General features: G+C 41.2%; 1 protein-coding gene across 1 annotated transcript; it reads right to left on the reverse strand.

Moving 5' to 3' along the window:
• Positions 1-10738: 10738 nt before the first annotated feature.
• Positions 10739-11710, reverse strand: LOC142139736 (olfactory receptor 51G2-like). Its single transcript, XM_075197604.1, has one exon. It carries the CDS (start codon positions 11708-11710, stop codon positions 10739-10741), a length of 972 nt encoding a protein of 323 aa, XP_075053705.1.
• Positions 11711-15150: the final 3440 nt, after the last annotated feature.

Raw genomic sequence — 15150 nt, forward strand, 5'->3', positions numbered from 1 at the left:
CCCAACTATAAATCTGTCCCTATATTTTAAATGTACCTCCCCCTCCAGTGCAGCATAGTTTTGTCTAGGTGCAAAGTTACTCCTTTTTTATGCTTTACTCTCCTCAATGACTCAGGCCCGAGGTGGGTAACAAAGATAAAGCAGAAAGAAAAGTAAGGGAGCAGGAAGGGAGAGGAGGGAAATTAATATGGCAAAGAGTCACAAGGAAGGCTGAAGGAGGAAAAGAGAGTCTTAAAAGAGGACAGTTTAGAGAGTGATAGGGCATAACTGTAAAAAGAGTGTAAGAGTAAGAATGAATATGAAGTCAAGTTAATCAGAATGGAGTATGTGAGTATGGAAGTATGGGAAATCAGAATGGGAGTACAAAATCCTCCAGAGCCATTCTGCACAATAAGAGAATTCTCGAAGACAGTAAGTTGATGGTAAGCAGATTGAAGAAGCTAGAGATAAAGTGAGTGAGGGAGCAGTGAGGCTGAGTGGGGGGGGGGCAGGGAAGCAGAGAAGAGAGGTAAGACAGTGGGAGAAGGGAATAAACTGAAGAGAGAAGGGAGGTGGAGAAGGAAGGAGCAGATTGAGAGAGAGAGAAGCAAGCATGATAGGGCTAGAGAAAAACCTGAAATTGGGAATTTAAAGTTTGATTGATAAAGGCAATGAGACATTAGAGGTGAGGTAATTATGATAAAGGATAAGGCAAGTGGAAGGAGAGAATGGAGAATATGAGAAAAGTGGTGAAAAAGAGGGAATTATGGGCAGCAGCTAGGAGGGGGTGTGTGATAATGAGGAAGTAGGCAAATGAGTGTTGGCCAGAATTGCAGTCCAGGTGGTGTAAGGACCAAGTTACAATACAGTTTAGTAGCAGCATGGGCCTGAAGTGGCGAAGGCCTAATAAGCTTAGGAGTTTAGACAGGCTGGAAAGAACAGCCAAGGTGACTGTGGATGATTACCGGGCTGAGGGGAAAAATACAGGTAAAAGGATCAGGGAGTGTGGTTTGAAGCCAAAAAACCAGCAGCAAATATAAAAAACACGAATCATAGTAAAATAGCAGTTGTAAGAAGCAAGGTTTACAAACAGTTAAGGAAAGAGTGTCCAGACTGTGCACTAAGAGATGGAGCATAATAGGGACTCACAGGACCAGGGCCCTCTTAAGAACATCTTGGGCCCCCGGGCACAGCAGTGCACCGGGGCCACTATATATACAACAAAAAAAAAAAGATTATATATGTGTGCCCTGCAGCCCAGGGGGGCCCGTCGGAGGCAGCAAAAAAAAAAAAAAACCTGGAAAAAAAAAAGACAATACTTACCTTGCGGTCAGCGGGCATTTCGGCTCCCTCCATGGTCTCCTCCTCCGTCGCGCTCTGCAATGGATGTCGGGCGGGCGTGATGACGTCACGCCCGACATGCACTGCGAGTGCCGCACGGAGGAGGAGACCATGGAGGAAACCAGATCACCAGCTGACCGCAAGGTAAGTATTGTCTTTTTTTTTTCTTTCAGGTTTTTGTTTTTTTTTGCTGCCTCCGACAGGCCCCCCTGGGCTGCAGAGCCCCCGGGCACCTGCCCATTGTGCCCAATGGGAAAGACGGCCCTGCACAGGACAGTCTTGAAAGTTGTGCCCCTGTAGCAGGGGAACATTCTTTCTGGAAACAGGGTTTTTAAGAAGAAGTTTTACACTTTCATTGGAGAAACCTGGAGCAGTGCACCAGCCAAACCTACAGAATCTGGATGTGCTTCCGTTGTGTCCTAGCTACACACATCTGTTTGGATGTACAGCTGTGTGTAGTTTAAATTGACAATTTTGGATAGTTTCCTGGTACAACACTCCAGTAATTTACGGATCCAGATTCAAACGGAAGGAAAAATGACTGCACACTGAGGCCTGATTCATGTTCAGAAGCAACTTGCAGAACATGTAACCTTTGCATAGCTCTGACTGTATTCAAATCCAAGCGAATCTCAAGATGCTTTTCAAATTGTGCGCTCTGTCTAAGCATTACACGGATTATGTTAACAGATAGCTCAGTCTGCAGTATATGCACAAGCAGACATGCAATATAAGGTCACATCAGAATGGATACAAAAAAATTATATGATAAAATAAATGACAACTCTAAACAGTGTAATCAATGATAAACGTCTAAAAATATGATAAGATGTTCTTAGTGCATAATGTATATATCATTGGTTTTATGGTCTATCTTAGTTGGCATATATACGAGAAACCCAGTACTTGAATCGGAAGCATCTGCATTGTCACAGCCTCACATGACCAGACGTCAGAGCAAATTGGTTATACAACTATCACATCCTACTAGCGGCAAACTGTCTTTTGTGACTGTTATTGGAAGTAGAGTATCCCAACTTCTCCTTCCCAGGTTATTAAGAGAGTCTGGCATTGTATGGATATGGAAGAATTGGCCGTCTGCCTAAACAATTCTGTGGCATACTTTGATAAAATGTGATTTCCCTGGGTGTAGTCAATGGGTCACCCTTGTCAGCCTGTGCTAGGATTTCCTATAGATTTTACTCATTTAAAGTTCTCTTGTATAAACACTCTTCGTCAATTTATATATTACTATTTGATAATTTGCTACTTAAATTATTGTTTATAATTTCCCTCCCCTAACCCCCCGTATTTCAGTTCAGCCCCTTACTCCTCTTGTTCCTTTTTATTCCATTTCTCTGTAGTATTGACTATTTGTTCTAGTTGGTCTGCAACAGACCTCTATACACGCATCATAAAATGTGTAACTAATGCCAATTTAATACATGGGATGCCCCAGATACTGTTTATATAATGTCTTATAATAAAACTATCTAGCATGAAAAAAAGACTCGGGGGCAACTTGGCTGACAAGTGACCATATGATTAATGGTGTAAAACCTTGTACATCTTTGTATGCTTTACAACACGCCTATGTCTCAGACGCCATGCACCTGAACTCCTCTGGTTTCTCTCTATTAGACTGGACTCATGAACATACCTGAAAAGCAGCATGTTTATTGTGTTATATTTAACAATGTCTGATTTGAATTGCTTGTCATTTCATGCACAGATACTAATATCCAGTGATCATTATGGACGTTTATTTATAGGGTGCCACAGAATAAGCACGGTGGCTAATTGGTTAGCACTTCTGCCTCACAGCTCTGGGGTCATGCGTTCAATTCCTGACCATTGCCTTATCTGTGTGGAGTTTGTATGTTCTCTCTGTGTTTGTATGGGTTTCCTCCAGGTGCTCTGGTTTCCTCCCACACTCCAAAAACATACTGGTAGGTTAATTAGCTGCTATCAAAAATTGACCCTAGTCACTCTCTCTCTCTCTCTCTCTCTCTCTCTCTCTCTCTCTGTGTATGCTAGGGAATTTAGAGTGTAAGCTACAATGGGGCAGGGACTGGTGTGAGTGAGTTCTCTGTACAGCGCTGCGGAATCAGTGGCACTATATAAATAAATGGTGATGATGATGATGATATATGACAGAAACATAATAGTGAATTAAGGAATACCATTAATAATAATAACACATACTGTGCATGGAAAGTCAGGAGATAACAATGACTTCTATAAAATCCGTGCATGTGAGTAAAATACAGCAGGAAAATCAACATATAATATAGCATAGGAGATAGGTGGACATATATGAGACATAGGGGTAGACGGGACTCTGCCCATGAGAGTTTACATTTTAGAGGGAAGGGGTAATGAGAGACAATATGTATAGAGGGAAACTTGAGGGTCTAGGAGAGGGTAGGGTATGGTAAACATGAAGAGGTGAGATTTGGGGGAGCATTTGAAGGATTTCAGGTTGGAGAAGAGTCTGGTCGGGTGAGGCAATGAGTTTCATTAGTGATGCAGTCTTCACATTCCACTTTTGCTTCGCCATTTCACAGAGTAACATTCCATAGTAGATTTGTAAATTCACATTTTGTGGAGTTGGTAAATTCTAGAAGAACTGGGAGGGAGTCAATTTATTCTGCTCTGTAGTGTGGTTGGGTAAAATATGGCCGAAATCTGAGCAGAACACAGATAGCAGGTAGATTCTATGCAGAAAAAAATAAAGGGGGAACTCAGTACAGAACATTTAAGACCAAATTCCGCCAAAGAATCTGTCACGTGCAGGATCCGTTGAATGTCTAGTGGGATTCGGCATTCTCAGCTGGCTCTGCCATTGCAGTTTTCCTCTTCTTCCTCTTCTGACAGACACCACAGCTTTCTCACCGGGCGCCATCTTGCCGGTTCTCCTGTGCATGCGTGGACCTGGCTTTTTGTAATCTTCCCTCATTCATTCCATTGGCTAATCAGCAGGTCGGATCCTCTACTTAAGGCACCTCCTACATACCTCGGGTGCCAGATCTTCAGGTATCCCAACCTGTTTGAACGTGCTCCGTTCTGTCTCCAGTATTACCGGCTGCTACTCCTTCCCTCCGGAAGTGTCTCTTGTCTACCTGGATTCTGTGCTCCTATTCCTTGCAAACCATCTCGTTTTTCTGTAATCATACACCGGTGTATCTGGTCTCCCGCATTTCTGGTATCCTGCAGATTGTTACACCTCCTGCCAATCCTCACTGAGCCTCCCGGCCTACCAGGACCTATCGTGTTTTACTCTTCTGCAGATCACCTCTTCACTTTGTTATTTAGTTGCTTTAGGACTCTGGTGTCACCTCTGCCTGCAGACCATTGCACGCCTACATTATCATGAATCAGGGCCTCCAAGCTCCCAGGACCTTAGTGCATCACTACTCCGCAGAATATCGCATCTACAAGTGTTCTGATAATGATGACCGGCATTCTTCCTGCTTCCTCTGTATCCTGCAGACTGTTACACCATCTACCGATCCTGTCTCTCGGCCTCCTCAGGACCTATTGTGTTTCAATCACATGCTCCATCTATTACACCAGGACCCGGTGCACAACGCACCTTGCTGATCCACTCATCCCTGTGTATCCCAGTACAACATAACTGTGTATCAGTCGTATCCCTTTTCAGACCACCATCTCTAGGGATCTCCTTTGGATCTCACTTGTTATCCCCTTAGAGGGCTGCGACTTGCAGAGCGGGAGCCATGAAGTCCACACCTCCTTCCAAGGGTCCCTGGTGAACACCACCCTTTTTGTTAGATTCTACGCCTATTTGAGGGTAATATCAATTCAAGCAGATTTCGTGGTCCTAACTAGCCAGTGGACTGTGACAGAAACACATAAAATTCTGCTGCCAAAGCCAGAATGAGGCAAATATTATGCAGAACAAAACTGAAAAAATGTTTAAAGCTGAATGATGTAACTTTAAGTGAATGTTCAGCCAGTCTATGTGCTGGTGTTACATACCGGCACTTCTTTGTCCCATTACCATTGAAGTTGGGCTCAGAGACAGAAACATAACACTGATCATGACAAGAGGAGTGCAGGGGGAACTTGTCTCATCTACTCATCTGTAGTAATTAAGATTGAATGCGTTTGAATATTGGGCTGCAGGGGAATTAAACAAGGGAGACAGAAGCCTGTGCATGTCTCCACCCCTGTCTGACCGTCCAGGGCGCCAAGTGTGTGGCGCCACTCGACCATTTCTATCACCACATTGCCTATTGCTGTGGCAGTCCATGGACTGCTTTCCTGTTACGGTACTGTGATCCCTGGTCTTCTGTTCTGTGCCAGTACTCTGTGACCAATGGAAGCTGTCTTGGTATACAGGCAATTATGAAGGTCACAGACTTATGTAAGTGTCTATTTTACTTTTACCAACAACTGTTTTTGTATGTTCTTAGTTATATACACCTGACAGTTTTTGTTGTAAAGAACTCAAGCAATGTAAAATTGTGATCCTCACTGCTAGACTCCTCACCGGCCTCCCCCACTCCCGTGTCTCCCCCCTCCGTTCTATACTCAACACGGCCGCAAGACTCATCTTCCTCTCACGCCACTCCTCCTCTGCCTCGCACTACACTGGCTTCCCTTCCCCTACAGAATCCTCTTCAAATTCCTCACCACCACCTACAAGGCTCTCTCCTACTCTACTGCCCCCTATATCTCTAACCTCCTCTCTATTCACACTCCTGCCCGCTCCCTGCGCTCAGCCAATGATCGCCGCCTCTCCTCCACTCTTATCACTTCTTCCCACTCCAGAATCCAAGACTTTTCCCGTGCTGCCCCCCTTCACTTGAACGACCTCCCTCGTTCCATCCGCATCTCTCCTACTCTGTGCTCCTTCAAACGTGCACTGAAAACCCACCTCTTCCTCAAAGCCTATCAACCACCCGCATAACCCCTTCACCTTCTCCACTCACTCTCTCCCCTTGCCACATCTGGCTCCCCATGTGCCTGTTCTGTTTTCCCTCCCTTAGGATGTAAGCTAACATGAGCAGGACCCCCTTCCCTCCTGTCTCCCTACCTGTTCTTCTGCTCCGTGTTTATTGCATCAAGCAGCCTGGAGTTTCTGAAGTACTGGTATTTTTTGTTTATTGTTTTGTACCGTTTCACCCTGTATAGTGTACTGTTTGTATAGTGTACGGCGCTGCGGAAATCTTGTAGCGCCTAACAAATAAAGGATAATAATAATAATAATAATAATAATAATAATAATAATAATAATAATAATAGTACATGCCTAAAACACCAAAAAATGTACAAAACACTTCCCATTGTAATAGAGAATGCTTAAACTATTTTGCTTTGTATTGATGTGGGTTCTAATTTGTTTGTATTTTGTGATCCATCCCCCAAAGATGCAACAGATAGGTATAGTTAGACTTGATCAGGGGGTAAGGGTGGGAGGGATTAAGAAGCACCGGGGGTAGTAAGTCAGAGAAAGAAGCAGGTGATTAGGCACAAATGAGGGACATATGGAAGAAATAAGGAAAAGTTGAGGATACACAGGGGAGAGATATGTAAGAATGTGGGAGATATTAAGGAAAGGTGACAGAGGCAACACAGGAGACATGGGGGAGAGGTGGAGGGACAGATGGGAGGAACGGGACACAGGGTGGATAGCCTTATATCATTTAACATGTTTTATAATATATACTATATAATGTTGAAAAACATCTAAAATGTATTTCAAAATATCAAAATCCCTAAAGCTTCCAGGGGCCTCAATGAGACCCTGACCCTGGGCAATTGTTTTAATATTTCCATACCAGCATGTATAAATTCCCATTTTGACCACTGGGTGAAAGTAAAAAAATATCAGCAGATTGTCCATAAATAACACTTCACAGAAACTAATCTCCACAAGTTTAATTCAAGGTTGTACAAACTCAAACAGTTGCTCTTCTCACATAGGAGTACAATAAAAGGAACACAGTTATTAACCCTCTAGTGATATAGACAATTTATATGTGCTCTGACCTGCTCAATTACAAGGGATCTTTTTGCACCTCTGTTGATACAATGACAGAAAGAAGCTAGGTATCATCAGGCTTTTAGTTGGTGTAAGGCTAACCACTCAGCAACCACTGGAACACTTACTCCATGCAACTTTCCCTAGAGGTGTTCCAGACTCAAAAACAAATAGTGTAGCTTATATAGAAGTTGGTGGAATCTTTCTCATTAGTGCAAAGTTCACGTGATTCCTAAACGTGCTCCAGTCTGAAGTAGTTTTCCTGCCACGTGGAGCAAAGCAAAGTAAATATAAATCTTTCAATATATAGCAAGAAATTATGACATCACAGTCTATTGATACAAATGTATACATGATATCATGTTGTGACTGTAAATTTAAGTAACTTGTCGTGAAAGGAGATCTACACATAGTAAGTTGTAGTGACTTTAAAAATAATTATATTGTGACTCCTGTTAGGTTGAATAGGTTGCATATCAGAATTGAACTGACTGAGAGTATCATCTCTGGAAGAGGATTATTAGTTAGAGACGGAATCAGAGGATTGAAATATGGCCCTAACAATACCATAGGTTTTATAAGAGTGGAGAGAGTAAAGTGGTTTGTGACTAACCCATGATCTTCAGGTATAACAAGAGCATAATGATTCTTGCAGACAGAGATACAGATGGAAGTACAAGGGTACAAATAGTTTCATTTAATAATGTACCCTTAATTGTGTTATGGGGAGTTGATTGACATGAGATTGATGTGGAAGCTGAGTTTAAATTCAAGCCCATCTAAAAAGCCTTGATCTTCTGTTAGGTACTGTGATCTGAGGACTAACCACTGAGATATAGAGAGAGCTGAAGCTGAGTGATCCTGTGAGTGGAGCTGTTATACCAGTGAAGATGATCATATGAATAAAGCCAGGACACCTTTAACGTCCCAAGGCCAAGGAATGTTAGAGTGAGCTAGGAACAACCTAATGCTGGGTAAGCAAGACAGCTACTACCGAGAATAGAGTATAGGACAAGAATGAGAGTGATTATCTCCAAGGTGTAGAGTGTCAGCTCTAGGGTAGCATCACTTAAACATTGTTGATTCTTTTTGCAAACACCTCCAGCTTGTTCTGGAGATGTCTGATAAGACTGGCCTTTCTTGAGAGTCGGTCTAATGCCCATAATTATACCAGTTGTGATGCAAACTGTATTATCACATCTGTGGCGTTCTATATTTAGCTTTGGATTGAAACATACATGTTCAGGGCACTTTCTACATTCCACCCCACAAAGCCCAGGTTTGTAAAGAGACTGAACTATCCCGGAGGTACCCTGAGCAGAAGGTATGTGCATTGGTACAGATTTGAATTTCCATGGGCAATTAACACCAAGATCCTGTTGTGCACCACATTAGTGACACCTGTGGAAAGGTGATACAATGGTCACTTGTAGCAACTGTACAACTGACTATTATAACATGCAGAGACTGAGAAACTGATCATAGTAAATTGTAGAGGCTATAGATCCTGAATATACTTACGTAAATTGAGCTCATATAGTAACCTATGGTGACAAAGATCTAAACATAATAACTTGTACCATAGAGATAATATTAGTAACTTGTATTGTTTGCACAACTAAAAAATTCTTTCATACCTAATAATTAAATGAGGAGAGTCGATACATCATTTAGAAGAAAAAAAATTAAAGTTTGCGTCAATCTCTGGATTCAACATTACCCTCCCAGTCCTGTGGGTCCATCAAGGCTGTGTTCTGGGACCACTACTGTAATCCATCAAAAAAGTTGAAGTAAGCTCCTCTACAGGAAACAATGTATAAAGTAACTCTTACCACAGAAATGAAGTCTTTTAATACAATTTTAATTAATTGTCTTTATGTTTTAGGTCAGATAATCACTTGGGCAATATGTTCCATTTCCCAGTGTTGGAAAAGTTTTGGGCACAATGTTTTGTTTGACATCAAAAGTGGCTACCAATTTTTATAAATTAGATCTTTGGGTGTCATTACTCAGTTGTCCAGAGTTAAAAATAATGTTAGATAGAGAACTGTTTACTCATTTTGATTTGGATGCAATTTGCGCCCTGAACATACTAATAAATGTAAAACATTGAAATTGATTTAGCCAAAAACGTGTACTTACGTTCCACTCAAAACACAACTGTATTTCTGTGTCAGGCATATGAATGTGTTTACTGACTCTGAAAGATATGAAATGTGACTTGCCAGACTTAGTTATAAATGCAAAAAAACAAATGACCCTATTTGTATACTGTGAGAGGATGGACCGCCTATGCCACCCTGTTTGTTGTTGCTGGGAACTGGCTGGGCTTACTTAGCCAATGTTCCCTTTCTTTATTCCAACTGCGCCCTCTAACCACAGTAGGAGGGGCTTAAGCTGCTGCCACCACTGGACTCCTTAGTGGCATCCAGAACCGCATCAATTTGGGTAACTGTTGCTGCTAGTTTACCCCCTTGCTGGTACACGTGGGTTCTTGCCTTCAGATCAGGGTTGTTGTGGATGGTACCCTTGGCCTATTCATTGGCCAGAGCTGCAGGTAACGGGCAAAACACTGGTACTAGAATGCTGAGTCCACCTCAGAACAATCAGAGAACGGATTTGATTTAGTAGTCGTCAAAGCAAGTTCTTGAAGCACAATGATGTTTTATTAGCTCAAGTGTCCTGATAAAGACAGTTACAGCCACTAGTTGAAGGTACTAAGGATTAGGTACAGATGGAATGATACATTACATGCTCAAACAGCTCATGCTTTTAAACACATTCTGGCACACATGTCCGATGGGGGTAGCCCAGCTTTTCCTAGCTGGTACCGGAACGGCTTATCAGATAATTTATCAGGATATAACTTCAAATAAATATATATATATATATATATATATATATATATATATATATATATATATATATATTGCCTCTGTATTATATATTTAATAGATAAAATTACTTTTTAGGATCACAAAGAGCTGCCAGTAGATTTAAACAGTGATCTCCAAAAAGTGTCTCTATATAGTCTGTGTACTTCGTCATCAAACCATCTTATCTCATGTTAAATACACTTTTTGTTTAATTGCCATTTTCTCAAAAATGGAAGATCGAATGGGTAAAAAAGAATTAAAAACTCCAATGAACAATAAGACACAACACATCTAATCACTGTAACTTTATACAGAGCCAAATGTGTCACTATGAACTCATTGATACTGAGTGTTCACAAATCATTTGCATAGAATATTATCTGGAACTCAAAGTACTATCCTCATGAATACAATGCAAAAAGGGGAATATTAGCATGAGGTTGATAATATGTAAATCTGAAAGGAGCCTGTCACCTCTAGTGATACACTTATGTATAGATAAAGAAAGACATTGCAAGCTTAAAGAACCATATTATGTTGTTAGGACAGCTATCCCTTTATCCAGAGTCCCAGTCTTGTTGCGAGTGAAGACTTTTATGATCTTCAGACGGATCTTCTTGGTTTTTATGCTGTAGATTATTGGGTTGATTGTAGGAGGAACCAGAAGATACACATCTGCCATTAAGATAGGGAGGAGGTGAGAGGCATTCTTTCCAAACCTGTGGACAACCGACAGTCCAATGAGGGGGACATAGAACAAGAGTACGGCACATACATGACAGATGCAGGTGTTGAAGGCTTTCAGGCGAGCTTCATTTGCTTTAATGCTTAGGACGGCTTTAAGAATCATTACATAGGAGATAATTATGAACAAAGAGTCAAAGCCCTTGGTCATTAAAACTGCCACAAGTCCATATATGCTGTTTATTGTTGTGTCTGCACTTGCCAGTCTGATAACATCTTGGTGGAGACAATAAGAATGAGAAAGGACATGACTCTTACTAAAAGGAAATCTCCTGGTAAGGAATGGGATTGGGAAGACCACGCAAAGGCCCCGTAACACTATTACCAGTTTAATCTTAGCTATAACTGAATTGGTCACAATGGAAGAATACCTTAGAGGGTCCCATATAGCAATTAGCCGGTCTACCGCCATAGCTACTAGGACTCCAGACTCCATTGCGGCAAAAGTGTGAATAAAGTACATTTGGGTGAGACAGGAATCCAGGTCAATCTTGCTATAATTAAGACAGAAAATACCGAGAACTGTAGGAAGTGTAGTAAGAGACACGCCAATGTCTGTCATGGCTAACATAGCAAGTAGTAAATACATTGGTTGATGTAGGCTCTCCTCTCGATTAATAATGACAAAAATAGTACTGTTGCCCAAAAGCGCAATGACATATAAGAGACACAGAGGAAAGGCAATAATATTCTGATTATTTTCCAATTCTGGAATCCCACTCAGGATAAATATCACAGAGAGATTACCAGGAGCTGCCATTCTTCATCAGAGATCTCTGGAATACAAGTCAAATGTACATATAATCAATTATAAAATTGTACATGTTTAATTGCTGATAGAGCATAACAATGTGAAGTGCCAGCGGAACACAGTGAAACTGCTTGGGAACTACATCCCCCAGACTGCCTTGTGGTGAGAGAGAGTTCAGAGAGAGATGCAGAGGCTGGCAGGGGTGGGAAAGCTGTGTGTGTAGTTGGGCAAGCAGAGGAAAGAGGAGCTACAGAGCAGAGAGGAGGAATTGAGAGAGAAGCTGGAAGCCAGGAGTCAGAGAGAGTGAGAATTGAGAGAGGGAGAATTGGAAAAAGCTGCAATGTGGAACCAGGAGTTTTGTTCATTACTCAGAATCTAAGAGAACGAGAGGAAGAGACTGGAGAAGGTTTTCAGGAGTATAAGAAAAGGTTGTTTGGGGAATAGTGGAGTAAACTGACAGATACCATTGCTGAGAGGAGCCATGTTTCAAGGGTAATAGTGCAGTGAGAGTCAGCCAGGGATTCTGAGACTGAGATATCTAGAATAAATAGCTTGTCAAATACAAAGGAGAAACATTTCAGTGATTAAATTGCAATTTTAAAGTGTGACATACTCTGAAAGAAAGAAAGTGGTGATGTTTCATCATTATAGCTAATAAGAAGGAGCAGCCACCATTTTGTTTGCACCTGTTTCTACCTCCAATTTGAAAAACAGCAAGGGCTAGATTTACTAAGCTGCGGGTTTGAAAAAGTGGGGATGTTGCCTATAGCAACTAATCGTATTCTAGCTTTCATTTATTTAGTACTTTCTACAAAATGACAGCTAAAATCTGATTGGTTGCTATAGGCAACATCCCCACTTTTTCAAACCCGCAGCTTAGTAAATATAGCCCCAAGTGTGGGAGATGAAGTGTTGGATGTTATATTCGTGCGAATTGTATATTTTCATGGAGGAAAGATTCTGCAAGTTGTGTGTCATTATTACTGCTTGTTTTTATGTTCTGCCAAGCCCATTAATTCAAGTGAGCTGTGTTAATCCTTTATTCATCTGAATTGCAGATATGTTCCTAAAATCTTGGATCATCTAAGCAAGGATCTGTTCCTTTTAATACTACAGGATATCAAAGATTTGGACATTTATAACTGCATTGCCGTTTTATTGCATGCTTTCTGTATTGTTGTTGTGTTTATTTTTATTGCACTGAAATTTTTGTTTGATATTTCACTTCAGCCTTTTACGTATATATTGCAAAGCAACCTTCTTATGAAAAAATATATTTTTTGATAAAAAAGTCAAACGCGTGGTCCTCACGATTTCAAAATAAATGTGGCACTGTGGCTTCTAAAGACCATGTCGCTCTTTGATTTGTGTGTCTGAGGTCATAGATTGGAGGCCGGCAGAGGGTTCCCTTAGTCTCCCTGTGGTGATGCAGGTTTCTTGGACATTTCCCAGAGAAGGCGCCATGTGATTCTGACTAAACTGGGGGCACTACATAGGAGAGATAACTGCGAGAGATGCTATTCTACAAACGCCTTTTCCATAAGCACATCTGGGAAGGGGATGTTACAAATAAACAACATAATTTAACTGTATTAACATTCAGCTTTATGTGACCAAGAGGAGGTTAGACAGATACAGATCAATATCACAATATGATATTAGAGTTCAGTTGTATTATGGACCCATTTATGAGAATAACACAGAAGAAGGACGCTCAGAGACAGTGAGGGCTGAAACAGGGATATTTTCCTTGCGTATTTCCGTGAGACAATCTATGTCCAACATTTAGCTTAATTACAGTTGGTGAAGATGAGTTAGTTACTGGGTAGAAGACACGTGTGACAAAAAAGGGATTGGTAATAATTCTGGATAAATAGCATCCACACTTACAGTACTGTCTGTGGTCACAGTTTACATTTTGACTGACAGATCTCATCAAGGATCTGTGTTATTAATAAGGGAGAGATGATTATGGGAGAGATGATTACTTTATAGTCAGTTGTTATCTTCCTTATGGCCAGGAGTTAAGCATCACCTAGGTGAACTGACGGATGTTGAACTCAAATTCTCGCTTATCAGTGCTGTGTGTTTGGCCTCTGGGTACAGCTTTGGCAATTCTCTCTGATAGATAGTATACACTTTGGTTTACCTACATAGCAAGTCACTGGCATATCCATATGCTATCATAAGCTATGGTCATCAACATGGTGGCCTCCAGAAATTGTCTCTCTTATTTGGTGGAATGTGGACCTCTTGCACATGACTCATCAGAGCACTTGCACTTGCAATGTTTCACTTTCACCTAACATTATAAGATAATATTGTGATGTATCTCAAATATAGGGGGGAATTCAATTCCGTGTGAGGTCCAGTATGAGCCTTGCACAATGCTTTACCAGGGGATGTTTGGTGTCTATGATGTGTGAGCAAAACTCAGTGATGTTTTAGGTACTTTAATACCTGGATGTACGTGCAGTCACACAATGCACAACTCTCCAACGGGACTTTGGGGGGAATTCAATTCCCCCAAATTAGCACGGCGTTAAAGCTAATACTGTTATTATGGGAATTTTAACCTGGCTTTCTGCTCACCGCTCAGGGAGCTGCGAGCAAAAGCCGACATTGAAACTACCGTAATAACGGTAATAATGTGCAGGACGTGTTATTTTTACCAGTAATGCGGCCAATTGAACTCCCCCATTTGTACTGATTTGACTTCCCCCTTTAATGTCATAAAGCATTCCTAATGTCAGACATATATACAAGACTTCTACTGTACACATAAGGTTTAATTATAACCCACAAAAAGCGTGGGCCTGCAATGTTTCTCTTTATGGGTAACTGCGCCCAATTATTCATGTAGTGCATGTAAAGGCTGACACCCACTTCCCATACACTGAGTCTGTGCCCAGCCCGTGGTTGTGAATCCACCTGACGACCTGGTGGAAATGGTGAAATGTCATTTCTGTGTCCAACATAATAATATTTTAGGGCCCTACATTCACTGAAACGTATCTGATCGAATTTACAAAGAAGTGCAGCTGGAGAACACATTGGGGTAAATGTATCAAACTGAGAGTTTTCCTGCGGGTTGGAAAAACCAATCAGATTCTAGCTATCATTTATATTTATCATCCTACAAAAATGACAACTAGAATCTGATTGGTTGCTATAGGCAACATCTCCACTTTACAAACCCGTCGTGAAACTCTCAGCTTGATACATTTACCCCCATAATGTGTCTCATTATGAATATAGGATGATGTCTGATCTCCAGCACCTCTGAAGTGGTAGAAGTGTGAGTAGGAAAAGACTATGCACCCTTGAGCAAAGTAGCCCCACAAATAACATCCTCTTTGTTTTATTTAAATAATCTTCTTCTGCAAAATAAAGTATTGATTCTGGATGAGGGTGTAAGAGTGGGCGATCTCATGCAGCTAATAGTAGAG

Source organism: Mixophyes fleayi, chromosome 2 (assembly GCF_038048845.1).
Source record: "Mixophyes fleayi isolate aMixFle1 chromosome 2, aMixFle1.hap1, whole genome shotgun sequence".
Taxonomy (NCBI): Eukaryota; Metazoa; Chordata; class Amphibia; order Anura; family Limnodynastidae; genus Mixophyes; species Mixophyes fleayi.

What these genes read in the sequence shown, in the direction of transcription:
- LOC142139736 (XM_075197604.1), bottom strand. Translation starts at nt 11,710, where the DNA reads ATGGCAGCTCCTGGTAATCTCTCTGTGATATTTATCCTGAGTGGGATT.